At 36.8% G+C, this 21,418-nt stretch overlaps 1 protein-coding gene across 3 annotated transcripts in view; it reads right to left on the bottom strand.

The window, feature by feature from the left end:
• Positions 1–21,418, bottom strand: part of LOC113019244 (zinc finger protein 638-like) — a 39,468-nt gene that overhangs the window by 5,422 nt on the left and 12,628 nt on the right. The window contains exons 3-25 of one of the 3 annotated variants that reach the window (XM_026162807.1): positions 18,378–20,286; positions 15,224–15,285; positions 14,475–14,738; positions 14,167–14,354; positions 13,675–13,874; positions 13,297–13,431; positions 12,445–12,543; positions 12,282–12,343; positions 10,784–11,444; positions 9,208–9,357; positions 8,498–8,626; positions 7,817–7,855; positions 7,294–7,422; positions 7,083–7,209; positions 6,162–6,332; positions 6,050–6,084; positions 2,811–2,966; positions 2,580–2,714; positions 2,119–2,157; positions 1,881–2,021; positions 1,061–1,149; positions 924–947; positions 110–242 (exon numbers count right to left, since the gene is read on the bottom strand). In XM_026162807.1, coding sequence (XP_026018592.1) covers positions 110–242; positions 924–947; positions 1,061–1,149; positions 1,881–2,021; positions 2,119–2,157; positions 2,580–2,714; positions 2,811–2,966; positions 6,050–6,084; positions 6,162–6,332; positions 7,083–7,209; positions 7,294–7,422; positions 7,817–7,855; positions 8,498–8,626; positions 9,208–9,357; positions 10,784–11,444; positions 12,282–12,343; positions 12,445–12,543; positions 13,297–13,431; positions 13,675–13,874; positions 14,167–14,354; positions 14,475–14,738; positions 15,224–15,285; positions 18,378–19,895 — 4,686 coding nt within the window. In that variant the 5' untranslated portion in view covers positions 19,896–20,286. The remainder of the gene's footprint in view (positions 1–109; positions 243–923; positions 948–1,060; positions 1,150–1,880; positions 2,022–2,118; positions 2,158–2,579; positions 2,715–2,810; positions 2,967–6,049; positions 6,085–6,161; positions 6,333–7,082; positions 7,210–7,293; positions 7,423–7,816; positions 7,856–8,497; positions 8,627–9,207; positions 9,358–10,783; positions 11,445–12,281; positions 12,344–12,444; positions 12,544–13,296; positions 13,432–13,674; positions 13,875–14,166; positions 14,355–14,474; positions 14,739–15,223; positions 15,286–18,377; positions 20,287–21,418) is intronic. The other 2 variants (XM_026162808.1, XM_026162809.1) reach the window with 2 other exon arrangements.

Raw genomic sequence — 21,418 nt, 5'->3', positions numbered from 1 at the left:
GGTTGGCTTAATAATCACTGCTGAAATACTTTGTGTAACTTCAACATCCTACATCTTATATTGAAATGCAGTTTTAAAAATAAGAAACTTTGCAAATGTTTGCACTAACTTTATCCTCGCTCTGTGTACTGCTTCCTTGAATAGTTCTTGTGAAATTGTGAAATTCAACAAAGTGAGTGTCCAGGTCAGGGTTGGGTGTGTTCTCACTGAAGTCTTGTAGACACTCTTTGAGGCTCTTCAAACTGAAATTAAAATGAAATTTAAAAAAAAAGAAAAAAATTATAGTAAAAGCTGTTTAGTTCTCAAAGAATGACTGACTATAAGATGAATTAGTGAAGCAAGAAATGCAACATCCAAGTTCTCAGCTAGTATTCCTGAACAAATAAGAGGTGCGACTTTTTTTTCTCTTTTCATTACTGATTAAATGAATCAGTTAACCTCTCCAAAAGTTGATTCTGTTGATCTGGACATAGCGTTTTCAGAGGTAGTAAAGGTTTCGTCACCCAATCTTATAACACTTTTATACCACTCAGATGAACAGAATCAACTTTTGAAGATTGACATACCTGGATGATTGAGCAGGCATCAAGAAATCATTTAACCTACTTCCAACTGTGCCAAATTATATGAAAAACAAATTTTACTAGACTTTTCTGGTGTAATGTTGTGTTGTAATGCAGTGTAGTTTTTAAAAACATTTGTCCAACCAACAAATAACTAATGGTATTTAGTTATCCACCCACAGTGGCTCAAATGTTCACTGAATACTTGATGATTCATCCTCACGTGCCTCTAACTAAATTTGAGTTGTTTTTTTGAGATGAACCAGTAATCATACTGAATACAATTTATTACTACTGCTGAGAGGTTTCGGCTCCCTAAACAAAAAGACTTAAAGAGTAATTACAGGAAACAATACTCACGATTCAATGCGTCCAACTTTGCTCCTGTATAGGAGAAAAAAAGGAATGGGTTAACTCAAGAATAAGTAAAGACAAGCCCAATCTTATAGACTCTTTGAAATACCGTATTTGTATTTATCTTGCCATAACAAACATACCAAATCTTGTTCATAGCTATGTAGTCTCTTGAGAAGATATTCTCCAACACTTTTGTTACACCACTGGATTCAGCCATTTCAATGTATATCTGAGGTAGAAGAAGAGAAAGAACCAAAGGAGGAAAAATTAAAACAAGAATAAAATATATGTCTCTAGCCAAATAGGAAGGTATTACAAACACAGGTTTGCTAAAGTAGGTAGGAACATAACATTTGGCAGACAGTCACGTATTTTTTAATTCTTTAAGAATTAAAATGGATGAATGAAATTTAAGAGCAGCAAAATTATTTTGCTCATCATGTTTTTTGTTGACACATTGTTCTTCCTCTTGCAGCATTAAAAATCAGAACTTTCAACAATCTTTCATTTTGTGCATGCTGTCACAGCATTATTACGTTGAGAAGAACTGCTGGTCTCTTATGCAGAAAAAACTGACAATTTCCTAAAGGTGCATTTGCAGAGGTGTTCAGTACCACAAAACCCTTTGCACAAATTTTTCCAAACCAAATGGATTCAAATTGGTCTCAATAAGATGCTAATAATCCTTAAGCTTACATACTTTTGCCTATCAAAAATGTGTAACAATTAATTAAAATATGATGAGGTTCTAGGTCACATTTATGCACCCTTATAATGTAGTTCGCATCACAGGTTTCACCAGCTTTACTGATTTACCTTTTTGAAAATTACATTTAGGACTTTCTGAATATTTTACAGCTGGTTTGAACAAAACACAGCAGAAAAAGATCTGCAGACACTGTCAATCGCTGTGCTCTACACTAAAATGTAAAATAAATGCTACTGTTTGAACTATCGTACCCTGTTGGCAAGCGGCAGGAATCTGACAAAAGAAGCAAAGGATGCCACCACATCCATGACCATTGTGACAAGGGACATCAGCATTTCAGTGGTCTCCACACACAGCAGTCGCTCCTCCAGAGAGTCTGAATCTGGAACGTGCTGAAAAACAACCAAGAGTTGTTGTGAAGGATGTGGGAAAAACAAAAAACTGCAGCTTTACATCAAAACAGATTTATTCAGGTGACGAGAGACTTACAGCATTGCTCCATTGCATCATGGTTCTGTACATTGTCTCCTGAGAAAAAATTAAATGACAAATGTTAAAATTTTAAAGAAAAATGTTATCGCGTATTGTTTTTAAATTCATAAATATACAACCAAACTTGTGATCAGAGTAATTTCTAAAGGGTGAAGAATAAATGTAAGATTTTGTTTCATAATTAAACCTTATTTAATGCCGATTCGTGCATTATGCATTTATTGACAATTACTGACACTTATCGACGGATTATTAAAGTTCAGTCTCTGACAAAAAAACAAAAACAAAAACTTTAATAAAAAAATAAAACAAAAAAATAAATATCTTGGTATTAAAATGTGACAAAGTATCATTTCAGTAGGATCAATTATAGTATCCAAAATTCCAAAATGTGGGTTTGCTTGGGAAAAGCAAGATGGTATCATGTTGATCAGTTAAGCTTTCTCCAGTTTCCATACCTGACTGGTCCCAGGATGCATGTCCTGTAACACAAAATGGATGTCGAGCACCCGGCCTCCAACAGAAATTGGATTTTTAATGTGATCTTGGACAAAATCACAGCACGCATTCCAGTCACTGAAAAACACAAAAGCCTGGAGGCAATTCAAGAAGGAAAGATTAAAGACCATGACAAAGTTCTATAAATATGAAATATCTGTTTGTATCAGTCTGCAGCTGCTACTCCTTACCCTCCTCTGCAGAGGTATTACTATCAAGTTGTAGAACAGTACAGTATCCAGGAAATAATGCTGCACCAGCATGGTGACGTCCTCGTACTTGTAGTTTTCTTCTGGCAAACCAGTCAACATGATTGTGGAGAACCTGGAACCTTGAGGCTGAGCTTTCTACAAGACACAAGATTCAAAATCAAAAGAATCTTGAGGGTTAAAGGAAAATAAGAACTGTAACACCTGTACAATATACTGCCTTTGATGAACGGGTTACATTTCCACCAAGTGTGTGTTTGCACATCAGATATAATTTTGCTAACTTCCTATGCACAGTGGTTGCCAATGGTTAGTTTGGAATATTAAAAGTTACTCGCTCCAAGTTTGGGTCAACTTTAACAATTCAAGACAGTAATTTGCCATGTGAGATAGCGTGCAGGTTCTGTAATATGAGAGCCATAGCCAGCATTAACTAATATAAGCCCTGGTCTCCAGGGGAAAAAAAGTGTATTATCCATATGAGCATTGAAAGGTGTTGGCTGTTGCCACCTTGTCACAAAATAGTACTGTGTCTAAAAAGTCTGTTATTGCTTTAAACGTGAAAAAGATTTTTTTGAGATTGTTTGTAGTTTATACTAATGATGGCAACTTTTCTGCAAACACTCGCCTTTGACTAACCAAGTGGTAATGACGCTTTAAAAAGTATCATGTAAACTTTAAACAGAGACCATTCCTTTCAAAGTAAAAGTCCTGCCTTGCAACTGCAACCAACATGTTTCATAGTTTCATTATGACTACTAGTAAGGGTCAAGTGTTTGTATATACTCCACATATACTACAGGCAACTGTGGCAATTCATTACCAACAAAAGAAATCACAAGGAAGTATTTTTTATGTGGCACTTGTGAAATTGAACAAATTATTTTACCGCTACAATATAATCTACAGCATTAGCATTGCCTTAACAATATAACAGATAGCTTTAAGAGGGCCTTCAGATGTTTAAACATACAGGCAACATATTAACCTTTATTCCAGGTGCAGTTATAACTATTTGTGCAAAGTGAGTTAGAGCTATGGAAGGATTGCCTACAAGCTTACAAAACATACATGACTCAAGTTACTCATTATTATCTTTTATTCATTTATATCTTTTTTTAATTAAGCTTTGAGTAGTAGCATTTGATTAAAGCATTTATTCAATATATTCCGTATATAGATTCAGTTAGATTGTTATACATATGAGAGTGGCTTCTGTCTGGTAAAAGGTTGTGAGCTTTAGTTGGTGAGGTGAGAGGTGAGACAGAGTGCAATTGAGGTCGACACACACACACACACACACACACACACACACACACACACACACACACAGTAGGTAGAATCATATTTAGGTAAGAGTTCAGATATATTTCGCTTGTAACCGCATTTTGTGCCTGCATAAGTGACACTTTGTTGCAGGACGTGCGTCTGATGTTCCAGATATAAGCAAGAGCAAGATGAGCTACAGGAAACACCTGGCGTGGAGACGGAGACAATGTTCTTTTCAAACTGTGTCAAAAGTCATTGACAGAACGTTTGTGGTTTTAACTTATGCATGTGTTGTATCTGCTTAACGCAAGAGGGGGCGTAATAATTAGGGCTGGGTATCGTCACTGATTTCTAGAATCGATTCAATTCCGATTCACAAGGTCCCGAATCGATTCGATCCACGATTCGATTTAATTCGATTGATTCAATTCAATTCAATTTGAATCTGGGAAATTTTGACAGTCAGAAATATTATAATTCAGATCAGTACATTTACATATTTTTGTATCAAGAAAAAGGAAGCTGACACACGCAAGACTTTATCAAAGGTGTGAGCATTACAGCAGATGCCTTTGTGTCAAAGTACCTGAGGATAAAACACAGAAAAACATGAAGGTGATTTTCCTGGCCTGGGATTTTATAAAAATTTTCTGCAGTACATCAAAAACGAAAGAAAACCATTAATCAACACATGAACATTGCCTCTGGAGTTACAGCGGTTTTATTAGAGACACGGCTAAGCGTTTTGCATAATTTAAAAAAGTTTAAATTTGTTCAGTATTGTACGGCAGAAATTAGGTTTTCTTTTCGGAAGTATATATATTAAAAAAAAAAAAAAAACCGTCGGCCGACAGCGCTGTAAACAACGGTAGACTTGTGCGTAACAAGCAAGCGAATAATGCAGAAAATAGATTTTTAGACGGGAAACTGTTCTTGAAGTACAGAGAGAGAGGGAGAGAGAGCTGTGCATCGTGATCAAAGCAAAACAGTAAAAGTAAGAGTGAATACATGACGATGTTTATGTGAAGCGTAGTTTGGATCTTCTTTTGCTGCTGGTTCAGTCAATATTGTTTGGAGAGAGATCAAACTAACAGCTTTAGAATCGGCGCATAAAGGGCGTGAACACAAAGCGCCGACCCGCCGACAGATCAGAATCAGCGAGCTGTCGGCTTTCAGCCCCGACCGTGAGAAAGGCGACATCTAACTGATTCTGAACCGCGGGTTGTGCTGTGTGTTTAAGTCTATGTGCAGAAGCCCTGTACCTGCTCTCATTTATTGTCTTAGCTGTTTGGTGGTTGTTGAAATTTTGTGAGATTTCACCAGATTCTGGCATTTCGGGCAAAATAAATTTATATTAAAAAATCGATTCAGGATTTTAATGAATCGATTTTACGTTATCCAAGCCAGAATCGATTTTAATCGATAAATCGAATATAAAAACCCATCCCTAGTAATAATACCCTGATGCTATAAAACAACTGCTTGTGTATTGTTAGGAGGAGATCGACGCTGATTGTGTAAGTGTTCATCTCCCCACGTGTGTGTTCATTAAAATCATCGTTTGACCTAACCCTCCTGGACCAGTGTTGTTTTGTATCCCTCCTCAATATTTGAATCCATAACACACTGTATACTTTCCTGTGACTGATTCTACTTAGCAACTGTCTGCAACCTCCAGGAACATTGACCAACCAGTGAGGCAATACACATATTTCCTAGGGACCGATGGATACCAAGGGTTCCCTATCAGTCTTAAAGCCTGTGTGACTGAGGCCTTAGACAGGACAAGCTTCATTAACATCAGGAAGTCAGGAAAGATCAAATTTTTTATGTTGTGTTAATCCATTTAAAAAAAAAAATCAAAAAGAAAAACAAGAGTTTGAGACTTGTTAAAATGTGCACATTTAATATAAAATTAAATCAAAATTGATGATATGAGAAGACAAGCTTACCTCAATGTCATTTAGTCCATTGACAGTCAAAAAATCTAGTAATGAAAAATGAATATAGTCACAGTCACTTATACACTGGATATAAATTATGTGTTTCAACCGTTTCTCTCACCTGGGATGATGAACCAAGGGGAGACGGTAGGGAACACAAAGGGATAAGTGGTCATCGTGACCCAAAATGGTGAAGTGCTGCCCTGTGGAACACCAAAATTTGCTGTTGGGACAACTGCCCCTTCAGTAACATTCTTGGTGTCTGGCAATGCTTTGGATGCCAGTCTGGGTGCTGCACAAGCAAAAATAAAGTGACTGTAAAATTATCTGAAGAATTGCAAAAACATTGGTTCACAATAGCTGTGTTTTAGTTTCCTTTGTGACAATTATGCTGCGATTATTACCATCACTTTATGGCTTTAGTTTGTTGCTGCTAATCAAATGGTTTCTTTTCCCTTAATGCTCATTATATGTAACTTCAAATTCAACTGGCAAGATACCAAAGACCAAACTCCCTCTGTTGCATCTAGAGGGAGATCCAGAGTCAATTTAGGTGACCGCACAAAAAAAAAAAGAAAAAGAAAAAGAAAAAAAAAAAAAAGAAAAGATAAAATGCCTTTAAGTATATTATATATTAAATATCTCAGAGTTCTGAAGTTAAAGTTATATTTCTGAATTTGAAAAGAAGTCTTGATTAACCCAATTGTTGTTTTTTTCAGCAGCCCTAATTCTCTTTTGAACTTATCAATGTGTGCACATTTATCATTGCTTTTTACTTTCAATTAGGCTTGGGTTAAAATATAACAAATTAATAATTATGAGCATTACGAATGAAAATACTTGCCCAAATGAATCACAAACACAAAATAACTGATAAAAATTTGTAAAACATTATTTTTAACAGTAAGCTAAATTTTTGCTAAACTTTATTTAACCACATGTTACCTATGTTTATTGTACTGTGCTACCTAAATTTGTTACAACTTTTGCAAAGTGCAACTTATGTGTATTTTTCTTATTGTCATAAAAAACAAATACTTACGTTGTGATGTGCTTTCAATTCGTGGTATTTTCAACCTGTACACCGTGTGGCAAAAGCCCCGTCTGAGGAGGCTGTACCAAACTCCGAGTCGATCAGCATCATAAATTGAATTAAATTCGACAAACACCTGGATAACACATAAAAATATTGGAGATAAGATGCACAGAATTCGCCTAAACATGAATGTGTAGGTAAGTGTGTGTGTGTATACCTTGTTGAGCAAAGGCAGATAGTTTTTCACAGAATCAATCTTTTTCAAAGCTTTTCTGAGATCCTTGGCTTCCTTTTGTGAGATGTTCTTGATGTAGATTATTGCTGATCCATCATCAGTCATCTCCTGCTTCGAGAAAAGGTACATTTTCAAACTAACCAGAGACACACATACATCAGTACTACTTCTCTCCAACTAAACATGACTGCTGATGGTTTCCAAAGGTTTTAGCACAAATAAAATATTTTTACGTTCCCATGATATCGTGATAGAAAGATCAAAAGTATTTCATACATTTCAAAAACTTTTAATGACAAATAAATCAAATGCATGCAAATGCATGTAAACATGTATTTATTTATTTATTTGAAAATTAAACAAATTGTATGAAAAACAAAATTTCTGCCACTTCTAAAACTTTTATCCATGGTTTTATAGATTTAATGTGATAAATTGTAAACCACCAGCAGTAATTTTAATTCACATTTAAAAAAAGAGAGTAATTTAATACTATATTACTTACATAAGGCAATTTTTTCATGATAGATTTATAAAATCCAAACTGAAAGAAACAAAGGTAGATGGTGGCAATGGTAAATATCCAGCTAATGTAAAAAAACGAACAAACTTCAGATTCAGTGCATTGAAAATACAATTTTTTTTTATTTATTTTGTTTTATTTCACAATTTTAAATTGTGAAATAAAACATATTACTGACATTACTTTCTATACTACTTTCTGATTGTAATATATTAATTGAAATCTATATGGCCTAAACAATGTTTTGTTTTGTTTTTTTTTTTATAAATGAGATGGCTGAGCTATTATCCTACGTTATCAAAGCATGACAAAAATCTTATTCTTAGGTTGATTAGGTGTCTTCTCCTGTTTTTACATTTATATCTTTTTTTAAACCAGATTTTCGGACTCTCAACTTTGCTCAGGCACTACATGAACCCAGACTGAAAAGGTCACACCTAGTTCTACTGATAGACACCATACATTTGTTAATGAAATTTGATTCTGCTCAATGCTTTGAAAAACAGATATAAAATTACTTTCAGTCTAACTTCCTTTAAATAAGAACCATAGAACCAAACCATGGGATGAAGGTCACGGATAATTTATATAAATGCTTTGTTTTAAAATTACATTTTTTAAATGTTGCAATAATAATCAGCAGTATTTTACACTTCTGCTTACTGGATTCATTGGAAGGGCGTAGCTCAAGGGCTTCAAATGAAGTGCAGACTTATTGAGAACAAAGCTGATCTTCTTTGTGGCTCTGATGATGTTTTGCATGTCTTGCACAGTAGGCATGAGCACAAAGGCCTAAAAAGAAAATTTAGAAAACACATTAATTAGTATTCTAATCAGCTACAAGCTCTGATAAAGGAACAAGGAGAGATACAGCCAAAAGAAGTGAAAGTAAAAAAGAAAGTTTCCCAAGTCCTATGAAAAACTAAGTAAACCCTTGGTGCTTTTATAGGAATTAAGAGTACAAGTAGCACTCAGGTGCTGCTAAACAAAAGTGTTCGATTAAATCATATCACTAATTGGAAGCATTTCTATAAAGTAAAAGTTTATAAAGATTTTACAGGTAGAAGTAAAGAAAAGAAAAGACGGTATTGCAATGACAGCGCCAATGCCCAGACCTTAATCGGATCGAAATGCTGTGGAGGGACTCTAAGAGAGCTGTGCATAAATGAAATTTCTATGAACAGTATTAAGGTTGTAAATAAGAGTGTGCCAAAATTCTTCCAAAACAATGTGAGAGACTGATAGTCATAGAGAAAGTAACTACTTCAGGTTATTTCTGCTAAATCATAGGGTTTACTTCATATATGAAAGGATTCCTGTGAAAACTTGTCGAATGTCTGTATATGCAGAGCATTAATAAACCTGGTGCCTACCATGCGCATCTGAGGACTAACGTAGATGTTTTCGTCCAAATATTGAAATCCGAATGGGATGAGTAGATTGGCAACCTCCTCTTCTGTGTAGCAGTCAGCATATTCATCATATTTTGGCAGGTAGGTGATTAACAACACTTTATTTGTAAACTGGAAAAAAAGTGATGGTTTGGGTGATTTTAGATTTTTAGATTTAAAAAAGTTGGCATATTAATTTTTTTTTACATTAGTACAAAAATACATAAATCCAGGTCTGTTTAAAAAAAATAATCACTCCCATTTGTAAAAGCTTTACATTACTTGTACACTCTTCATTGTTTACTGTGTTATGTTCTTATGTTGTTTTCCATCTCCGTATTGAGTAAGTAATGAAGGGATATTGTGACGTAATTATATAGACCATAAAGTTGGGGTAGGTGTAATGAGAGTAATGTGTTTGCAGTAATGAGTAGAGGATGGAAACGCTTTTAGGTTTCACGACAGAGGTAACCAGTGCTACAAAAACCATCTGCAAAGATATAATAGTGTCTCAAAGGTCAAAGGAGTGTTACTCCTGGGACCAACTTGGAATTTACCTGCGTAATGTAAGCTACATTGGTACATAAGGTAGATTGTACTGGACAAGACTGTCTATGTCAGTCTGTGAATCTAAATCTATCCCTCTAGAAGACAATGAACCTTTCATAATGCGATTGTTAAGAGGACTATAAAATATTTAAGCATAATACGAATTAAATGACACCTGTTTTCATTTAATTGGAACACAGGTGGATAAATTGACTAAAAAAAAAAAAAGCTCAGTATTAACGTTATCTATAGTGCAACTGGCATTAATTACAGTGCTTAAGGATTGATGGTGCTGAAACATCCAGTGGCGTCAGCCTTATTGATGTATGACAATGTAGGGGTAATACATTAGACTCTAGACTTCAGCTTTTGATATTAGCAGATTGCCAGATTTTGGATAGAAAACGCCGAATTGGGTGATTGTTTGCTTTCCAATTTCTTAGGTTTTATTACTACTCTGTTAGTAGTTAGCAAATGTTTGCAAACAAGCTGCTATCTGTCATTCAAACTGCACCAATCTGCTACCTATAGGGAAATTGTAAAGAGGTTTTGAGTCAGCACACTCATTGCAGCTGATTTCACCAGGGACCACTCACAAAGTAGTAGTGGAATAAATTTCCCTTGTGAGCATGTTTTATTTATTTATTTATACTATCTGTGCTCAGTGGTTATATCATATCCAATATAGCGGACAACTCTTAGGCTGTCCAAATGATCTCATTTGAGAAACCTGATAACTCTTCTTTCAGAAGTCCATAATACCATGATAAGTCCCATAATAATAGCCCATAATAAGTTGTAAGGTCTTTAAAAACCTGTTGATAACCTGTATATTACTACACTTCACACTATTTAGGGTATTTTCTTTGAGTGTCATCTAAGAATGACGAGAGTGAATGTGATTGAACCAATGTATTAAAGAACGAGATGCAACTCCTAACATATTTGTAAAATGGGAGCACATGTTTGAAACTTAGTGATGAATGTAAGTGCTTTAGAGAAAACTTACATTTGGTCTTAGTGCTTTCCTAAAACCTGAACAAGCTGAAGTGAACTTTGTGTACATTTCATCCAGCTTCTCCCCAACAGTCAGGGAGGTAACAGTGGAGTCTCCTGTATTTCCAGACTTCAGTGGTTCTGTGTCTGTTGCCTCAACATTGGCTTTGGTGAAATCCTCCTGCTGCATCATCTCATTGGATGTTAAACTTGTTGTTGCACCAACCTTGTCTTTGTCGTCAGATACCACTGCAGATTCTTGGGCTGCCGTAATCGAGCCCGTTTCTGCTTCAGAAGCCACCACTGAGCACCAGCTTAGCTGAGAGATGGTTTCTGTGACTTTGTTTGGTTCAGTAACGTTCGTGTTTGTAAATGTTTCCACCTGGCCTGACTCAGTAGGTGCAACCACAGATTCAATAGCACTGGTTTCACATTCACTGGACTCAACTGTTTTTTCAGAGCCACCATTGTGAGGCAGAACTGAACTTCTGAATGGAAGTTTTGAAGCTGCTTCTTTTGCCTCAACCAACTCCACTCGTCTTATTGCAGGCACATTACTGTTTTTTGCTGTTTTCATTTTTTTTGAAGAAAATGAGACCAACAGAGAGGTAATCCTTCCTGTGGAAGTGGATTCAGTGGTTTGAGGTGCAATAATACCAAACTTGGAAGATTCACTGTGAAGGAAACATGTAAATGGAAAAAAAATGAGACAAAAATAGAGAAATACAAGGAAATGTTTTGAATGATATGGTCAACTCTGTCAGACAGTCCTTCCTTTGTAAGGCTTTATATCCAAACATATGATTTGCGATCAAACATTTCTGGGAATCAGCAAATAAAATAAAGTATACCTGATTTAAATTTGTTTGTTAGGTGTGTATGGACTGCTGATTTCAGATTACTAAGTGGAAGTCCCATTCAGTCCACTTGCTTTTGTGTCTGCTTCACTACTCCGGTGTTTTAAAAAGTAACAATTAAAACCTAAATTTAACTTTGGGGAAGTGTATGAAGTTGCAAGGAGCCACATCTAAAAGTCAGAGTTAACAGTAAAGAAATCCCCAACTATTGGATGGCCCCCCAATGAAAAAAACACAACGGTGGGACGGAAGAACTTCCTTTTAACAAGAAGAAACCTTCAACAGATCCAGGCTCAGTGAAGGGCAGCCATCTGGTGCTGTTAGGGCTGAGGTATGATTTGTAATTTTTAAAGACTGATAACTTTTTGATGGCACCTTCTTATACCTGCAGAGTTTATGCTAAACAAACTGTGATCTAAGTTAATAATACTGATTCCTTCCTGTGATTAAAATAAACTTTAAGCACTTTTGGACTAAATATTGATTGTAATAAGGTACAAGTTAAAAAGGAGGTACAGCAACTACAGCAAATTCTAATTATATTGAATCAAACAAATTAATTTTTTCCCCTCTCACAGAGGACACAAAATGCCACTGGTATAGATGAATATTTATAATTATTGGGGGGGGGAGTACATGTGAGGCATGTCTTACTGCTGAGGGCGCTTCTTTTGCTCTGTTGTACAAGTTAGAAGAGGTCTCTTAGAAACAGCATCCTTTTAAAAAAAAAAAAAGAAGATTTATTTTGGATTACTCTGATTACTGATTGTGCATACTCTCAAATTAAAGACAAATAAAGATAGAAGAGGTTAAATACCTTTCCTTTCACAACAGCGACTTGCACTCCTTTCACACTGAGTTTCTTCATTTTTCTCAATTTTTCAGCATCTTCCTCCTTCTCAAAACACGCGACTGCCTATATATAAACATCCAAGATGATTGCTTACTACAATTATGAACATCAGCTCACAACGTATTCACTAACAAATTCCTAAATTTAAAAGGTCTTTGGAAATCTGCTTTCTTTAGTTAGAATTAGGCATTGTTACGTTTATTCACTTTCTTTCTTAAGTCTCAAGCCTTTAAAAGCCACATCCAGTGAGTTACTGAACTGCTGTTTTAGCCCTGCAACAGTAACTTGCACATGTTGATCCAGAGCAGGAAACGATATTCCAACACAGAAAATTTAACCCTTTATTGATTACCTGTAGAAGTAACTTTACGTTGAATATCAATAACGTTTTGTTTGACACATTCTGAAACAGATTCAACAACTTCAAGATGGCTCTTAAATTCTGATTGGGATTTATACATGCAAGTCATTAACCAGCTTCATTAAGAATACTGACTGCTCAGCATGACACTCTAGACCAAACAGCAGTTCCTTGTTAATGACGTCAGTGCAAAGATGTTTAGGATAAAGATTTTATGCCAAGTAGCAAAACAAAAGCAAAGTAGAAGGGCACTCCATCATCTCCAATATCAGTATAAAAGCAATTGCAAATTTATCATTTAGTGGGTTTCTTCCTCTTTCCATGCTCCGCCACTTCCCACGTAATTAAACTTTGATACCTATCACATACTTTGTTATTGCTAATGTGGAAAGATGAAATGGTACACTTTTACAGCAAAAAGACAAACACACTCTTTTTACTCTAACTGTGCATACCTGCAGTTTGGCCCTCAACAATAGAACTGACTTGGTTTTTCCAAAAAAACCCACAGCAGCAACCACATCATTGTATGAAATTGAATCATAAACCCCTTCCAGCCTCACCATGGTTGGAGGTAAAGGTTTATCACACTATGAAAACAAAACAAAACAGAAAAAAGACAAAGTTACACCAAATATAGATGTGATCATGACAGGATGAATCCAGCTGTTTTTTAAATATATTATTTGTTGTAGATGAACACATCGGTGTCCAGCCTTTACAAAATCAGCAGCAACTCCTGACACATTGTTACTGATCAAGGCATTGAGCAGTGACTCACATAAACAAAATTACCATATGTTAACTGCCTGTAACCAAACAAACACACCAACCTTAGGTTTTGCAGAGAAAATTGCCCATCTCTTCTGGAAGATAGGTTTAGCTTCGGGGGTCTTGGAAGTCAATTCCCTTCTTGCTGGACGGCAGGATGACAATGAAGGGGCAGCAGTTGATAATGGCTCATCCAGTAAGACAGGAGCCAAATTTTTCACCACCATCTCCAAGTCAGGCTGTTCGGGCAAAGACTGAACATCTGCAGGGACAACGATGGCAGAAAAAACAGCCTTTCACTGTACACTACCAATATGATTAAATACAGAGCTACAAAAGCACTTTATTGAAAACAACACAAGTTATTTATTGTTATTAAGTCAATTTTAAAGAAAACACAAAAAAAAAATATCTGGTTGAGGCTGGTTTCCTCTATCTTTTACAGTATAAACTAGTAATATATTTGTGTTTAGCAAGTGTAAATTAACCACAGAATAACCAACTTGTGCACTTGGTTAACTTATAAAATACAAAATGTTTGCAATTTATCAGACCTGGAGTGTCCTGTAGCTTCATTGTACTTTTCAATTTCTTTGGTTGAGGGGATGACCTCTCCATTGATGGCTGTCTTTTAAGGCCTCTGCTAAGTTTCTCATCTCTTCTTCTCGGGTCAGACCATTGCTCATGGCTCCTCAGGTCTGACTGATGACGGTAGGAGTTGGGGTTTTTATAACGTGGTGAGCTGGAAGGACAAATCAAATTCAAAATTTCTAAAAATGACAAAACGGCTGAAAGCGATATTAGCAATATTTCTGACATGTAAAAATGCTGATATTAATGTTTGTCTCCAACTAGTGAGTACCTGTGAGTATGTCTGGAGCTGTGTGGGGATCGTGATCCACTCTTGATTTTCTCTCTTCTACCCTCAGAGCTGTGGTGGTGTTTGTGAGGGCTACGTGAATGAGAAGAATAGCTACTAGGGCTAGCCCTTCTTCCATTTGAGCCATGCCTTTGGCGTGGGCTGTGTGAGCGAGAGCGAGAACTCTCATGTCTGGTTTTCTGATGACAATGCTGGGAAGTTTCAGCAGATGTGGAGGGCATGGGATTGTTTTCTGTGCCTACATCACTAAAGGATATTAATAAAGAAATGAACGGGTAAACAAATAAAAAGGAAATGCTGCAAAGCTTCTGTGATTGGTTTTTGCCTGATGACAAATATTGTTACCTTGACAATGGTACAACACTACCATCCCACTCTGGGTACCAGTGGGATGAAAATAAAATTTAGAAAAGCTATTTCAAACAGCAACGATTAAAAACCAAAAGCAACTACAGGAGGTATCCTAAAGAATGGTTTCTGAAAGAACTGATTAACCCTTAAAGATTATCAACAATGTTTTTGGGTGGCTCATATTCTGTCAAATAAACTGCTTTAGAGGACCTAAGGTATGGAACATATAGCACACCCTAGAAGTAGTAAAATAAAATTACATCAGGAGGTTTCTGTCGAGTCTACCCCACAAGGTCTGGAAAAACTGTGATTCTCACTAATCAATCAAAAAAAAGGACAAAGATCTTTGAAATTTGTAGTTAAAAGGAAGACAGACTGACTGTATCTGGAGGAGTTTGCAGTTTTCAGTATGAATGCTGGTATTCTGGTGTAAGATCCAATCCTAAGACACAGAAAACAAGAAGAAATGTAGTGTTATCAGTTTTAATGCCGCCAGCCTTCAGTTCAGTTACCATCTTAAAACACAAATAAACACAACTGTGGCCTCAAGTCCCTTACGGCTCAGTCATACTAAAATGCAGTAGTAAAAATAGCAGGGGAGAAAAAAACCCCCACTGCTGGCCATCCAGTGATTGCACCGATTTTAATTTTGTTTTTTTGGTCCAAGTAGTTGGTTTCCCCCATAGGTTGAGTGTGCAATATCCTAAACCTCTGTGTGGCCATCTTTAGTCACAATGTAATTACACAGGTTGCCCAATGGAAGGTAACCAGTTTACAAACAACTACAGTCTATTATGGATTGACTGACCCATGATCACAAATTGCCTGTGACTCATTTCTTTGCAATAAGGTTGGGAAACTGTTCTAGTTATAGTCCTACATAAAAGCTGTTGCCTATATGACTTGGAGTTAGGGCTGGGCTATATCACACTGTTCACGGTAATACCGGTGTAATGTTGGGCAACGATAAGAAGATGAAATATCGCGATAGAAAAGGGGTGTCAAACTCAAATACAGTGTGGGCCAAAATTCAACACTGGAACAAAGTCGCGGGCTAACGTTAATATTTATTGAAATATATTTATTCCTCTAGATATAAGAATGAATCTTTTCTTATGGACTCAAACACGTTTTGCTGAAAAACTGAATATGGAACAAGCAAAGCTTAATACTAAACAATATATATATTAGCTGTATAATACCAGTAGGCCAGCTCTAATAGTAATTTGGTATGGCTTCGTGGGCCAAATGTAATTAGGCTGCGGGCCAGAGTTTGACACCTATGCGATAGAATATGGGTAAAACGCGCATGTGCAATGCCTTTGTTTACATACGCACATGGCGGCGATGCAGAATGAAAAGAGCGAAAGCGTGCCGGCGACGGAGAATGAGGGCGAAAGCGGATCGTTGAATGAAACAGATGAACCAGAATAGGTTTGTAAAAATGATGCAACTTCAGTGGTGTGGAACTGGTTTGGCTTTCAACCATTAGATACACAACAAAGCACTATTTTTGGTAGAGCATGCTAGCGGGCCGTCGTTATTACCGTGTTTATTGGGAAATACAGCACACTTAAAATCAATCCTTTGATTTTTCTGAAAATCGACAGTGCCCCTTATAATCCCGTGTGCCTTATGTATGAATTCTGGTTGTGTTTACTGACCTCGAAACAATTTTATGTACACTGTGCTCGAAAATCTGTCAGATGTTTCAGTATGACTTTGCTAAGCTACGAAGCCGCACCGCTTGATGGATTGTCGGAGCATTACGGCTATCGTAGGCAGGAGCCTCGCGGAGTGATACGTACTGTGCTTCAACATAATATTACAGTATTGTGTGTGTATAACTTTTTAAGTTTTGTGGATATTATACATGGTTATGCTGAGGATATGTCGGCCAATTTCCACTGGAAATGCCTTTTGGTTAAACTGTCAGCAAGAATTTGCATTTGCACTGTAATTTTTTTAAATATAACTTTAATGCACTTAAAAAAGCTGCTTGTGTAAGTGAAAATACATTGATGTTTTCTCTTTTTTTTGCACTAATAAAGTTGTGGGGTTGTAAAGTATTTTGTCTAGTGTCAATTATATCGTCAGTTATATCGTTATCGCAAATTTTCAAATGTATATCGTGATAAATATTTTTGGTCATATCGCCCTGCTCTACTTTGAGTTACATTGCCACCCTGCAGCAACTAAATCTGTTTGTGGAGGAAACTTCTGTTTCAGAATTATGAGGTTCTGGCTGAACTCTTAATGTAAATTCAGGTTTATGTACATTTCAGTTTATATAGACAGCAACAGATAAGCATTTTTCTATCATTTATCTCAGTTGATTGGCATATTACTACAATGAGATGGCATATAATTGCTAATTCGACCCCATTCACACACAAACTGGTAGCAGAAAAGTTCTGTCTTATTGCCACTTTGTTATAGTATTCATACAACATGGCCCAAGTAATTTGAGTCGTACCGCAGTCTCCTAACACTGTTTTGCCTAGTGTGACTGCAGCATTAGACAGTCAAATTTTGTTCATCACTATGATGCCCTGCGACATTATGCAACACTAACTTGGACGTATATCCAGGTTGTCAAGGAAACAGCACTAAGCAATAAACCTCAAAAAGCATGTCACACATTTGTATAGACAAAGACTTTGATTACATTTTGAAAAATATGATAGATGATAATCATAGAAGTAACTACAGTTCAGTCCATAAGTTTTTGGACAACTGCTAAATTTTTGTCATTTTGCCTCAGTATGCCACTAGATTTGATGTGGCTGAATTCCAATTCATTTTCAGACTTAATTAATTTATCTCAAACTTTTTCAGAAGCTCAAAAGTAACTTTACAAATGCACATAGTCTTAAAAGATAATGACTTCCTAAAGTTCTGAACCCATACGAACTCCCAAATACTGTTTCCCTCTTTGAGATGCTCTGCCTTTACTGCAGGCACCTTCAATGGCTAATTGTTTGTGTGTCTCTCTCTTTTGTCAATACCCATTTTCTTTGCCTTGAGAAATTCTTGAGTTATTTCATTATCCATTTGCACTGTGAAAACACTATCTTTGCAGTTCTGCATCATTTGGCTAAAAATTGAGCGGGGAGTACAGCACTGTACAATTAATTCATCTGCTACCTCAATCAGCAGTCACTGAGACTATTCTCCTCATTCTACCAGTAGCCACACAATTCCTCTACAATGTTTGTCAAATGTGACACTTTGGATCATGAACTGTTCCTTTCCTTATATTGTTACAAAATTTCATATTGTTTTTGTTAATGGGTACACAGCTTACAGCTTGTGGTGCACACCTTACTGGAATACTTTTGTCAATATTACTGATTCAGTGAAACAATGTTTAAAATCAACTGAAAGTACCATTTATAGATTTTTTTTTTCAACAAACAGCCATCAGTTCTTCCAAATGAAAAGAAAATGAAATTGAAACTCAATCAAAATAACGTAATCTTAAAAAACTTGTCCTCCTAAACAAGGGCAAACAGAGTATACTCTTCCACCCACCTTCATATGAGCACATTGTTGTAAACACAGAGAACAGGTATGTGGAAAGATTTTTGGTGTAGCTGCAGCATAGTCTTGCTTCATGGCCCTTGTTGGGAGAGACTTTGAAAGCTCCCTGTTTGCCAAGCACTGCTTATTGGAAGATGGAATAGTTATGGTACTTCGGAGGGAAGAAAGTAGAGAAACTGGTTTTGCAGCAGCATTCATGATCTGTTTACTCTGCTTTCTTAGCTGTTGTTGTGTCCACTTATGCTGCTTCTTGTTCATCGGTTCAGCAACCTTAGAGTCTTGTTCTTGAGTTGTACTCTCTTCCTTGGTGTGAATGTAATCATTATCGGGATGCACAACACAGACCACACTGAGAGGTGGCTGAGTTTTTAAGGCTGACTGCTGATAAGTCTCTGGTTCTTTAAAGAGAACTAGCCTGGAGACCTCAGACATCTTAGGAAATCTTGAGTCTGTGTCCTTCTTCGGTGGAGAAAAAGAGCTGATGATTTCTTGAGAAGACCGGCTTGGTTGGATCTGTTGAGCTGCATTACTGCCTTGAGAAGTCACACAGACTTGGACTGAGCTCAGACTGGAAACAGTATCCTGCAGGTCAAATGGTGAAACCATCGTACTGGTTTTCCCTTCTATCATACTTTTTTGGAGTGGTTCTCTATTGTGGCTGCTACTCTCATAACAGTCCATCAACAACATACTTCTACTCCCACCATTGCTAGCTCTCTTGTCACTGCTCTTCCCAATCTCATCTACAGTATATTTGGCAGTGTGTCCAGAGTCAATCACTTTACTTGGTTGAACAGTAGGTGACATTTTATCCTGCCACATCTCTTCTCCTCTTTTTGTATTTAACCTGTCCCTTCTACTCATACTGGTGGTTGGCTGAAGATCTGGATTTGGTTCTGATTGAACTGCATTTGTACCCCTTTGATTGCGTATTTGTTGTAAGATAAAAGGCAGGTTACTAGGGGTGATCTGGTCTTCGGGGTAAGAAATCAGATATTCCAAGTCTTCTTTTTCAAGTCCAAACTGCAAAAGGATGTTAGCAGCTTCTTCTGATGTGTACTGAGGGTACCTGGACTCTGCCACAGCCACAGGTTTGTCAGGCAGTTGAGAGTCATAATCACCTAAACCTGGAATGGATTGGATATGACATTCTCCTTCACTCAGAGCAGCAAATCTACTGTCATGACTGCTTTTATTGCTATAAGAAGCCGGTGATGCATGGAATTTAGAAGAAGAATCCTCAATTTCACTTTTGTAGTTTGGCAACCAGTCCATGCCGCTATCAACATCAGAGAGTCTTTGAGAGAGCGAAGACATCGGATTGCTTGTTTCAGTGATTGATGAATGAAACTCATCTCTAGGCGTGCTAGTAAAATGACTGTCCTGAGAGTCAGCCAGAGTCATAGACCTGTTAGGGTCCCCACTTGCATGTACATCCGATAGTCCATACTGCCCCTGGTTGGAACTTTGGTTCCCAGAGGCATGGGTGTTATCCATGGGATGGGACATGATCTTATCACCCTCCAGAAGGTTATGTAGGGCTGGGGTAGTCAGGAAGGAGGATGCTGCAGTTAGACATGGAGATGGCGTGCTGAATATTGTTGGTAAGGTGGTAGGTCAACAGGCAACTACAAGAGTGCCATTTATCTATATCAGTGCAAGGTGGACGTTCAAAAGAGTCAACTCCAAGGTAACTTCTCCTCAATCACTAGTGAGATCCCTGGAAGCTCTCAATGTTGTGGCCTTTGTAGAGGCCCTGGAGCAGAAGAAGAGATACTATCCCTCAAAAATAACAAAAAGTTGAAAAATTAAAAATGGAGTTATTGAACTGGTGTGGGCGTCAATTTCTTGGATCGATGGAATTCATCATCTGCATGGTCTTGTCCTGATTTGCTCAGTCCTGCAAGATAGAAATGATGTCACTGATATCATGTCAAGGTCTTTTCTGGGGAAAAAAAAAAAGAAAGACAGACAAAAAGCAAAGCAGGCAAAAGCATAAAATGATAGGTGATGATAATCACGATTATTTTCACTGAAATTGAGATCTCGATTATTTGACGATATTTATTTAACCCTTTAAGACCTACTATAGAACCAAGTCCGCCAGAGCTTATATTATTTTTTTACATGTTGTAGTGCCATTTGTGGGAGCATTTCAAGTTGCTATACAACTGTTATAGCCCATATTTTAATAATATGTGTGCATTAAGTCCATAGTAACTACATTAATTGCAAAAAAGTGCAATAAACTACAAAAAAATTGAAAATCGTTTTTGTTTTGTTTTTTTTACATATATTTCTACTCGGAGAAATTTAAGAGGCTTATCCCTCAAAACTTTAAATACAAAAAAGTTGCAAAAAATAGTTTCCCACCACAGGAAATTTATTTTGAGTGTCTTCATAGTTTTATTTTGGAGATACACCAATTTTTATATACACTGCAGGAAAAACGAAAAAAAAAAACAATCCTATGATGCAAATTTGCAAAGAAAACAGCAGGTGCATCAAAATAAACTATTTCCAGCAGTACAATTCGAGTTCTAAGCATCCCAGAAACTATTCAGAAAAGTCAAACATGACCAGTATAGGCTTTTAAGGCCTACGAGTAAAAAACTACATTTCCGCGAAAATGACGTCACTTCCGGTTTCGAGCAGGAAATGGCGGACATGTGATAGTTCGCGCTGACGTCTGTTTCACTGTGGGAAGTGTTACGAACAGCTGATCGGATCGGCAAAGCGTGTTTCTGGAATATTATGTTTTTGTTCCTGCAAGAGCTTTTTATGCAATTTTTGCAAAGCTATATGTGGAAGGAAACCGTGACCGAGGACAAGCTGATGGCATAAGATGTAAGTACAACTCCTCCGGTTTCATATGCAAAACAAATTATTGCGCTAGCTTAGGCGGTTCCGGTTCTACAGGGATTTAAAAATAGTTACACAACACGGAGCGTGCTGCTCTGACCGGCTTTAAAGGGTTAACAATGACTTTAAAAAATAATATAAAATAGTGTGCAACACCACTGAAGTTTTTT

This window comes from Astatotilapia calliptera, chromosome 3, assembly GCF_900246225.1.
Source record: "Astatotilapia calliptera chromosome 3, fAstCal1.2, whole genome shotgun sequence".
Classification (NCBI taxonomy): Eukaryota; Metazoa; Chordata; class Actinopteri; order Cichliformes; family Cichlidae; genus Astatotilapia; species Astatotilapia calliptera.
The sequence above is the reverse complement of the archived record's forward strand: the minus strand, read 5'-3'. Positions and strand labels throughout refer to the sequence as shown.